Source organism: Paroedura picta, chromosome 6 (genome assembly GCF_049243985.1).
Source record: "Paroedura picta isolate Pp20150507F chromosome 6, Ppicta_v3.0, whole genome shotgun sequence".
Lineage (NCBI taxonomy): Eukaryota > Metazoa > Chordata > Lepidosauria > Squamata > Gekkonidae > Paroedura > Paroedura picta.
This window is the reverse complement of record NC_135374.1, coordinates 5,686,233-5,696,877: the sequence shown is the minus strand read 5'-3', so window position 1 is coordinate 5,696,877 and position 10,645 is coordinate 5,686,233. Positions and strand designations below refer to the sequence as shown.

General features: G+C 52.1%; 1 protein-coding gene across 2 annotated transcripts; it reads left to right on the top strand.

Annotated features, from left to right (window-relative positions):
- Positions 1-1,775: 1,775 nt before the first annotated feature.
- CLNS1A (chloride nucleotide-sensitive channel 1A) lies at positions 1,776-10,645 on the top strand. 2 transcript variants are annotated; one of them, XM_077341271.1, is made up of 7 exons: positions 1,776-1,981; positions 4,141-4,277; positions 4,973-5,086; positions 5,177-5,287; positions 7,984-8,157; positions 9,136-9,229; positions 10,064-10,645. In XM_077341271.1, the coding sequence occupies exons 1-6, from the start codon at positions 1,863-1,865 to the stop codon at positions 9,204-9,206; spliced, it is 726 nt and encodes a 241-aa protein (XP_077197386.1). In that variant the 5' UTR covers positions 1,776-1,862; the 3' UTR covers positions 9,207-9,229; positions 10,064-10,645. The 2 variants fall into 2 exon arrangements, with proteins under 2 accessions (XP_077197386.1, XP_077197385.1); XM_077341270.1 differs by having other exon boundaries at positions 4,970-5,086.

The following is a 10,645-nucleotide window of genomic DNA, read 5'->3' as shown; positions in this document are numbered from 1 at the left end:
AATTCATACTTCTCCGTTGAAACGCCTATGCATATAACTTAAAAAAATTAATCTCGTTCCTGATCTGGGGCGACGGACTTTAGAGAGGCATGCTTTGTATTACAACTTTGGGAAGAAATTCTTTTATTTCTGGCAGTGGCTGCACACTTGTCTGCCTCTTTGTTGCTCCAGGATGTTAGCAATTTTAAAAAAGACCTTCCCATGCCCGGGAACAAGGGAGAGGGAGTACAGGATGTGCAAGGGCGGGACGAGACAGGCGCCTTTAGCACATTTGAGCCTCCATACCTTTCCTCTGCTGGTTACTCTCCTGTAGTTCGTGCTAAATAGGTTGGGGGATCCACTTCATGCGATGGAGGATGTAGCCAGCCAGTTCCTGCCCAGATGCTGGATGTTGGAAACATCATATGAAGGGGCCAGAATACAACAACTATGCAAGGTAAGCATTTCGCTACATTTAACGGGTGCAGCAATGCCCTAGGAATTCATTATTCCAGCCTTCGAGAGCACTATTTTAAACTGGATTCTGTTTTACCTTGTTTGAATGTTGAGGCACTCTATAATAACAGCTGTGTTCTCTTGTAGAAAACCTGTTTGAAGAAGATTTTGTTGAGCTGTAGCTGTCGAAAATAAGCCTCAAACTGGTGGCTTTTCTGGTATTACAGTGGGGAGGCTGGCCTTTTACTGATTATATAGGACATTCCTGTGCAAGAATATTTTGCTGATTCCCAGTGGTGCTGGATGATTTGACTTGCTGCACATTTGAAAGGGCCACGAGAGCCGAAAACTGGCTCATTCCTTCCTGCCAATTAGCAGTCGGCCTAAGTCAGCCTTTCTCAAGCTTTTTACAAAGCCTCTAAAACATTCTTCAGGCTTCGAGAAAATCAAGAACGAATGACAGCAGGCCACGGTGAGGAAGAGAAGGTGATTGTAAGCCAGTTTGAGGCACAAGCCTACTGGGTGATCTTGGGCCGGTCGGTTCTGTCAGAGCTCTCTCAGCTCCACCTGTCTCACGGGGTACCTGTTGTGGGGAGAGGAAAGGAAGGTGATTGTAGGTCACTTTGTGGCACACGAGGCCTACTGCGTGACCTTGAGCTAGTCACAGTTCTGTCAGAGCTCTCTCAGCCCCCACCTAGGGAATGCTATTGTTAGCCTCTTTGAGACACCTTCGGCCAGTGAAAAGCAGGGTATCAAAAGGAACTCTTCTTCCAGCAAGTTCCGCTGCACAAAACGGCAGCTTTGTAGGGTGGCCTACAGATGCCAACCTCCAGACGGGACCTGTGAATCCCCTGGAATTGGGAGTCCACCTTCAGATAAAAGCAGTCAGTTCCCCTGGAAAAAATGACTGCCTTGGGTTGTAACCCACTGAGGTCCCTCCCCAACCCGAAAACCTGCCCACCCCTGGCTGCACCCCCAAAGTCTCCAGCTCACATCCAACCCAAAGGTGGCCACCCCAGACAATGGATGGTTTGGCACTCTACCCATTGAAGTCCCTCCCTCCCTCCCCGGGCCCCGCCCTCCACAGGCTCCACCTCCCCACCTCCAGGCCACTCCCAACCCAGAGTTGGCAACCCCTCAGCCTATGCTGGGACGCCCCAAGAGGGGGCGTTCCCTTTCCCATCACGCGAGCCCCGAGCGCGGCCTCCCCTGCAATGCAACACCTCGCCTGAAGGCGGCGATAGAGAGAGAGAGAGAGCGCGACCATCGGGAAAGGGGGCCGTCGCTCTGTGATGACGTCGCCGGTGGGGATCATAGAGCGGCCAGCTGCCGCCCGGCGTCTCTATGGTGACGGGAGCGCTTCCGCCTCGACTTCCGGTCGGGTCCGCCCAGAAGCGGCCGCGGGCATCTCGGCGCCTCCGCCCGCCATGAGCCTCCTGAAGCGGATCGCGCCGCCCGGCGAGGGGGTCCGGCTGCGGCAACCCGACACCGAGGCCGTGCTGGGCGGGAGGGGCCTGGGCTCCGGATGCCTCTACGTCGCCGAGAGGTGACCGCCTGGCCCGGGAGGGAGGGAGGGAGAGGAGGAGGAGGAGGAGGCCTACACGCCAAGGGGCTCGGCCTCCCTCTGCGCGGGGGGTGGGTTGGGGCGGCCTTCCGTGGGGGTCTCCCTTCCAAGGACTGGCCCTGCTTAGCTGCTGAGGTCCTTATTACCTTATTGCAGGGGTTGGGGAGGCTGGTCTTGCACCAGGCCTGTTCTCAGAAATGACCCTCCGAAGAGCCCTGCTGGGCCGGACCAGGGAGGGTCCGTCCAGTCCAGCCTCCTGATGCTGGAGGAGGCCTCCCCACTGTCCTCTCCCTCCCTTCCTGGCAATCATGCCACTTCTCCATCATCTCCTCTTCACCTGGGCCAACCCTTTGTCAAACTGCGGCCCTCCAGATGTCCGTGGACTACAGTTCCCATGAGCCCCTGCCTGCAATCGCTGGCAGAGGCTCATGGGAATTGTAGTCCACGGGCATGGCACAGTTTGACTACCCCTGCTTTAGAGTCTCGCATCCCTCATCCCACTCGTGTTGCCTTTCCCCACCTCATCTGAGCCTTTCTCCTTTTCCTTTCACCTCTGCACAGTGGCCACTCAGTTCCTCTGAAATAGGCTTTCTCAACCAGGGTTTTGTGAAACCCTGGGGTTCCTTGATGGCCCTGGAAGGATTTTATTGTTTAACTCCCCCCTCCCCCCCCACAAACACAGACAAAAAAGGCCAGTGATGGGCCTGGAGGGGTGGGGAGAGGCTCCAGGTAGGCATGGCCACAGCTCTGCTTCCCAACCGTATTCTGCAGGATTGCACCACGTCTGCGGTTTCTGAATGCCTGAAGGATGTTTCAGGGGTTTCTCAATGGTAAAAAAAAAGTTGAGAACGGCTGCTCTGGAGGGTCAGCAACAGGGCAGAGAGGCTGAAGCCTTCATAAGAAATCCTGTTGGATTAGATCAGTTTCTCTGGATGGCCAGCAGCAGAGTACAGAGGCCGAGGTCGTCTGGCTCTGATATTCAGAAGCTTTAGTGCAGAGGGGATCCCCTCGGTCACCATGCCTAGTGTCCCTTGATAAGCCTTGTCTTGCAGGAATCTCTAATCCTCTTAAAGCTATTTATTCTTGTGTCCTGCCCTCATCTCATCATGAGACAGCCAGATGATAAACCATTCCTCTATGCTAAGGTATTCACTCCTTGCAATTTGAAATGGTACTATCCAAACACCTCACTGAGATCTAGGCTCTTTGATGGTAGTCACCATTTTTAAATTGGCGAATGATTTAGGGCTAGTAATACAGAGGCGGAGATGTACTTATAAGCCTCAGAGAGATGCAGGTGTTCATTCTCAAGAGATCTTTTCCACCCATCCCCTTTCACACCCGGATATTTTAAATGCTTTTATTTGTTGAAGCTATTCCACATGTATCTTACATTTCATGTTCTAAAAACCTGCTTTGAATCCTTTGGGAGAAAAGTGGGCTGGAAATTATAGAAATGTTCAGCCTGGGGAAGAGAAGGTTGAGAGGGGGCCTGATGGCTTTCTTGAAGTATCAGAAGGGTTGCCACAGGAAGCGGTTCCTGTGGGCAGCAGAGGACTCCCAGTAATGTGTTTAATCATTTTAGAAAAGTACTGCCTAGATATCTGGAGAAAAAAATCACAGTAGTTCAGCCATAAAATGGGCTGCCTAGGGAGGTGGGGAGCTTCTCCTCACTGGCGGCCTTCAAGCAGCAGTTGGACAGATCCTTCTCCTGGATGCTGGAGGCTGATCCTGCATTGAGCAGGGGGTGGGACTAGATGGCCTCTATGGCCCCTTCCCACTCTAGGATTCTAGGAGTCTAGTTCAGCCGTGGAATGGGCTGCCTGAGGAGGTGGGGAGCTAGAGGCTGATCCTGCATTGAGCAGGGGGTGGGACTGGATGGTCCCTTCCAACTCTTATGATTCTGTTCCATTCTAAATAGATAAAGCTGTGGATTTCATGCAGCCTCAAAGAGTCAGCCGAGGAGGGAAGTAAAGATTGCTGTGGGCTATAAGACATTAATGACTTGAGGCCTTAATTCTCCTTGCCTCTTGCTTTTCTCAGAGGGAGGGAGCTCATTCCAGCAGCCTGACCGGGAAGGGAAATGTGAAAGACTGTGCTTCTAAGTGAAAACGGTGTTCTCCTCTCATTCTCCCCCTCAGCCGTCTGTCATGGATAGAGGACTCTGGCCTCGGCTTCTGCCTGGACTACCCCATCATCAGCTTGCATGCCATCTCCAGGGACCTGAACGCCTATCCATGGGAACATCTGTACGTCATGGTGAATGCAAAGTTTGAAGGTACGTTTTCCTTGGCCAGTCCGATAGAATCATCCCGCCACAGAGGAGTTCTGGGTGGAAATCGCTTAAGCACAGACATTTGCTGGGTGGTTTTAAGCCTAACCTGCCTCCAAGCTTAACCTGGGCAGGAAAAGCGCAGCGATCTTATGTGCGTTACTACCCCCGACATCTTTGGTGTGGCTCGATTCGATGACGTGAGGGCGGCTAAGAGGCGAGAAGGACGTGTGGCCCTTAACCTTTGAAGAATGAAACGTAAAATCACAGGAAGAGTAGGTTTGTCTACCTTGCTTTTCTCCACCTTAAGGAGCCCTGAAGCAGCTGACAATCTCCTTCCCCTCCTTTTTGTGAGGCAGGTGTGGCTGAGAGAGTCCTGAGAGAACTGTGACTGGCCCAACGGGGTGACCTTGGCCTAGTCACTGTCCTGATAGAGCTGTTCTCACAGAGTTTACCTACCCACAGGGTGTTTGTTGTGGAGAGGAAGGTGATTGTAAGTCTGTCTGAGATGGGCTAGATGAGATCATGCCCACCCCTTCCCCCCCATTCCCTGCTTTCAGGACTCAGTGTGGGCTTCCACTGAAGCCGTCTCACCAGCTTGCCGTGCCTTGCCCTGAGGACCCCTATTAATCCATCCAAGAAGCTAGCCGGAAATGTCCGGTTTCATTCACCCGAGAGTCTCAATTTCCATCCCTCAGCAGAAGAATCGAAAGAGGCCCCCGTGGGCGACGGGGAGCCGGAAGAGGAAGACGACAGCGACGATGAGCTAGAGCCGATCTCGGAGTTCCGCTTCATACCCAGCGACAAGTCGGCCCGTGAGTAGGGAACTGCGACCTTCCCGTGGCTCTCCCTCAGCCCAGGGCAGAGAGCCAACCAACCCTGTGCCCGTGTGTTTTTGTACCCAGTGGAAGCCATGTTCTCGGCGATGTGCGAGTGCCAAGCCCTGCACCCGGATCCCGAAGACGAAGACTCCGACAACAACTACGACGGCGACGAGTATGACGTCGAGGCCCACGGTTAGTCGGCGGTCGGCATTCCAGGGTTTATCCCGGGGCTGTCAGAACTGGCTGCTTGGCGTCCTCCCTGCAAACGCGGGGGAAATCAAAACGGATCTTTTTAGTAGTCCTTTATCTGTTTCCTTTAACCTCCTTGAGTGCCTGCAGCTCATAAAAGCTTAGAGAGTGATGCGGGGGCAAAGAAAGCAAACGCAGTCTTGGGCTGTAGCAACATAGAGAGTTACTTCTGAAAAGGGACTTTGGTCTCTATACCTTGTGTTCAGTAGAGACCTGTTCTGATCCTTGGAATCTTGGCAGCTCAAAAGTAAAGTACAGAAATGGTCCGTTCCCATTCTTCTGGGCACGCTCACAAGGAGCTCGGAGCTATTTGGGTCAACCACTCAAGATCAGCGCTTGGTGCCCTGTCATAAGCTGCTTTTCCCACGGCAGAGTGGGTTACTGTAATGCCTTGACACTGACCAGTGAGAAATCCTAGTCCCTTGGTGTTGGGGGGGAGGGGCACCGAGTTAGACAGGGTTTCCCCCATCTCCGGTAGAAAAGAGCCGGAGTCCAGGATCACCTTCAAGAATAACAAGAAAAATCGTGAAATCAGAGTCCAGTGGCACCTTTAAGACCAACAAAGATTTATTCAAGGCGTGAGCTTTCAAGTGCAAGCACTCTTCATCAGACAAAAAAATCGTGGTAGGGGAGGAGCTTTCGTGAGTCCCTGCTCACTTCCTCAGATACAGCTGGAATGCGAGTCCACCTGTCCTTCTATCTCAAGTTTGAAGGATTTCCATTCTGTACGTTTATACGTCGCGCCTTCCATGGCGATTAGTCAAGATGGGTAGCCGTGTTACTCTGTCTGGAGCAGTAGAAAAGAAGACTCCGGCAGTACCTTAAAAGACTAACCAAATTTGTGGCAGGGGAGGAGTTTTTGTGACTCGCTGCTTCAGAGACGGAGAGAATGGGAGTCCATCTCTCCTTGTATCACAAGGCTGATGGATTCCCATTTTGCATGGCTAAATGAGGTGCCTTCGGGGGAGACAGTTCGAGAGGAGTAGCCGGGTCCGTCTGTCTGCAGCAGCAGAGAAGAGCCAGCGTCCAAGAGCACCTTTAGGGCTAACACGATTTTCAGCGGGAGAGGAGCTTTTGGAAGTCTTCAGGCTCTCATGAGAGCTCATACCCTCCTACAATTGTTTGGTGTGCTCCTGGCCTTTTGGTCTTTTCTACTGCTGCGACTGACACAGCTCCCCATCTGGATCTCTCTGCGCAGGTGACACGGAGAGTGGAAGCAGTACTCTTAGTCGCTGGCAGGGGCTCATGGGCATTGTAGTCCATGGGCATCTGGAGGGCCACCGTCTGGCCACCCCTGCCATCGCAGAAACCTTAGAATGATATTTGAATGGCAGACGTTGAATTGCCTGGTGTGCATTTCACCCTGCTTGAAACCGCGTGTGTGTATCAATGTGGTGCTTGAATTTGGAACCTAGAATTCTGCCGCTTTGAGATTAAGCTGTGTTGGGTGGCAGGAGAGGAGCGAGATTCAGTTCCAGTAACATCCCAGAGATGGACAGGTTTTTAAGGTTGCAAGCTTTCCAGAATAAAAGCTCTCTTTGCTTGTGGGTTTCGGCTCTCAAACACTCATATCCCCGAACGAAATCTTGTTGGTCTCTAAAGGAGTGTGGCTCAGCGGTAGAGCCTCTACTTGGCAGGTGGAAGGTCCCCGGTTCAAACTCCAGTGGAAAGGACCAGGCAGGAGGCGATGGGAGAGACCTCAGCCTGAGACCTTGGGAAGCCATAGAGAGAGGTCATGGCTCAGTGGCAGAGCTTGGCATGCAGAAGGTCCTAGGTTCAATCCTTGGGATCTCCAGTAAAAAGGACCAGGCAGGAGGGGATGGGAAGGACCCTGGAGAGCCCCTGCCAATCTGAGTAGACAATACTGGTCTTGAAGGACCAGGGACCATGTGCAACTGGAACTGAATCTTACTGTTTTAAGCATTCCAGAGGAGGCAGAGAAGTGAACTCCATCAGGTAACCAGCCCCTTGGTCCAGTCAATATTTCCTACATGGGGCTCTTTCCCCGTGGCTTTCCAGGGTCTCGGGCTGAGGTCTTTCCCATCACTTCCTGACGGGTCCTTTTTAAACTGGAGATGCCGGGGATTGAACTGGGGACCTTCTGTATGCTAAGCAGAGGCTCTGCGACTGGGCCACGGCCCCTCCCGCTAGAAACATAGAATCCTAGAGTTGGAAGGGACCTCCTGGGTCATCTAGTCCAACCCCCTGCACTGTGCAGGACACTCACAACCCTCTCACTCATCCACTGTCACCTGCCACTCCCTTGAACCTTCACAGAATCAGCCTCTCCGTCAGATGCTTAAAAATCTCCAAAGATGGAGAACCCACCACCTCCCAAGGAATCCTGTTCCACTGAGGAACCGCCCTAACCGTCAGGAACTTCTTCCGGATGTTGAGACGGAATTTCTATTGCATTAATTTCAACCCTTTGGTTCTGGTCCGTCCCTCTGGGGCAAGAGAGAACAACCCTGCTCCATCCCCTACATGGCAGCCTTCTAAATACTTGTGCTAGTTGTGCAAAAAGCAGTGCAGGTTGGCTGCAGGGGCCCAGAGTCCCTGAGAGCTCCTGCTGTCGTGTGCAGCAGCGCTGCTGTGGTGGGCCCCTGCCGACTAAGAACTTTTCTCCCTCCCCTCTGCAGAGCGGGGTCAGGGCGACATCCCGTCGTTCTACACGTACGAAGAAGGCCTGTCTCATCTGACGGCTGAGGGCCAGGCTACGCTGGAGAGGCTGGAGGGCATGCTGGCACAGTCGATCAGCTCTCAGTACCACATGGCCGGGGTCCGGACAGAAGACTCCGCCAGAGACTTCGAAGGTGAGGACTCTCACTTGCACTGAATGCAGGAATGAAGCGCCAGGGCATCCGAGGCAGACTCGGCAAAGCCGGTCAGCTGGCTTCGGTCACTGAGAAAGCCCAGGAGATGTTTGCGGGAGGCTCTTCCACCAAGAATCCCTTCTTGATCCAGGTATCAGAGAACAGGTTCTTCATAAGATCCGCTCAGCCTGCCTAATTTATTTTTTTGATTTATTTCCCGCCACTCCCGACAAGTGGCTCGTGGCGGGTTACAACGTCAATCCTCGAGTACAATGAAAACCCCAATAAAAGCCCCATTCAAAAATGCAATATATGGAGAAGAAAAAGAGTTGGTTCTTATATGCCGCTTTTCTCTACCTGAAGGAGGCTCAAAGCGGCTTACAGTCACCTTCCCTTCCTCTCCCCACAACAGACACCCTGTGAGGGAGGGGAGGCTGAGAGACCCCTGAGATTACTGAAGAAGAAGAAGAGTTGGTTCTTATATGCCGCTTTTCTCTACCCAAAGGAGGCCCAAAGCTGCTTACAGTCGCCTTCCCTTTCCTCTCCCACAACAGACACCCGGTGAGGTGGGGGAGGCTGAGAGAGCCCTGAGATTCCTGCTTGGTCAGAACAGTTTTATCAGTGCTGTGACTAGCCCGAGGTCACCCAGCTGGCTGCATGTGGGGGAGAGGGAATCAAACCAGGCTCGCCAGATTAGAAGTCCACACTCCTAACAACTGCACCAAGCTGGCTCTCCCATATGATCCATGGTGGCAAAAAATTCAGCTTCCCTTAAACAACAGCTTGGTCGGGATGCTTCTGTGTCAGCGGCCCCATCCCTCCATATGGGGGTCGGGCCAGGCTTAGACAGTGACCTTCTGGGCCACTTACAGACTGGCGACAGCAGAGTACTTGGACTGACGGGCGTCTGCCAGCAGGGGGTGCAGGTTCTTCTGCAGCTTGCCCGTTTGCCCACTTCTCTTTGCTTTCGGCTTCCAGACAGCATGGAGGTGGACGCCTCGTCACCAGCCGTGGCCGGGCAGTTTGAAGACGCGGACGTGGATCACTGAGGAGGACTTGGGCAGCAGTTCAGGTTAATGTTTCTGGTTTTCTCTCCCTTCTCGATAGTAATTTTCATCTTTTCCTGAGGCCTTTTAGCTCATTAGCAGACTGAAAAACACCCAGATTGTGTGTGTGTTTTTTAAAGCAATCCTCTGCTCAAGTGACTGCAATAATACTTTTAAAAAATGCATATAAAAGGAAGCCAGAGTGATCTTTTGGGGTTTCTCTGCACACTGCATGGGATGGAGCATGGCTGAATCCAAATTCCTGAGAATGCCCCATTTCACTCTCAATTTCTCACTGAATTACCTTCCCCATCTCTCCCCACAACAGACGCCCAGGGAGGTAGGTGTGGCTGAGAGAGCTCTGAGAGAACTGCTCTGTAAGAAAGGCTCTAACAGGACTGTGTCTAGCCCATGTGAAGGAGCAAGGAATCCAACCCGGCTCTCCGGATTAGAAGCGGCCGCTCTTAACCATGATGGCAAGCTGGCTCTCTCTTCTGTCATTCAGTGTCTTGGTTAGCAGACCCGGGGCAAATGTATCGCTGCTGCATGAAATATCATTGTTTTTTAATTCATATGGGACAGCAATCACTACTTGTTACATGGCCGTGTATTTCTGGTCCAGGCTTTCTCAACCAGGGTTTTGTGAATCTCTGGGGTTTCCTGATGGCCCTAGGTCAGGGTTGCTCTGTCTTCATGGCACTTGAGGGACAATGGGAAGGCTTCTGGCCCCACTGGTGGACCTCCTGATGGCCCCTGGGTTTTGGCCCCTGTGTGACACAGTGTTGGACTACATGAGCCACTGGCCTGATCCAACATGGCTTCTCTTACGTTCTTAATTCTCCTCATCTTGTTCCTTTTAGATGCTTCTCCCAGCTTTCTGGAATGAATTCTACGAAAGATGTTTCCGTGGGACTGGTCTTTTTTCTCTATTCGTGGCCTAAACGCAGAGTCTCAGGCCTGTCGATGCTTTTTAGACATGCGCTGTTAAAAATGCTTTTGATAAAGTGGGGTTGCTTTTTTTTTCTTTCTTATGAGACGGTCATAAGACCCGACGTGGGTTAATCATGGCCCATTAGCGGCAGCCTTGGACCAGAGTGCTAGAGGTTAAGGAACAAACTTGTACTTAGAACAGAATTCTAGATTGTCCTAGAATTCCCCCCCCCCTATTTTTTTTTATGCCTGCTTTTCTGCAGCCAGGGAAACACTTGTGGCCTAGCTAGAAATGTGCAGCATCTTAGAGCTCCAAATATCAATGCATCATGACCTCTCCCCCCTTTCCACGGAATTAGGGTGCCCCTCAAATGTTCCGGTCTCTCATGGCTTTAGCAGTCCATTTGGCTTAGACGCACCACCTGTAATGTCCCAGGGATGGTAATCTTCTTGTGTCTTTGTTACAAATACAAACAAAAATGGTTCAATAAATATAATTTTTTAAAATCGTA

Excerpts from the sequence above, each read along its gene's own strand:
- CLNS1A (XM_077341270.1), top strand. The coding sequence starts at position 1,863 with ATGAGCCTCCTGAAGCGGATCGCGCCGCCCGGCGAGGGGGTCCGGCTG. Across the intron at positions 1,982-4,140 it reads TGCCTCTACGTCGCCGAGAG|CCGTCTGTCATGGATAGAGG; the intron begins GTGACCGCCTGG and ends TCTCCCCCTCAG. Across the intron at positions 8,158-9,135 it reads CTCCGCCAGAGACTTCGAAG|ACAGCATGGAGGTGGACGCC; the intron begins GTGAGGACTCTC and ends TTCGGCTTCCAG.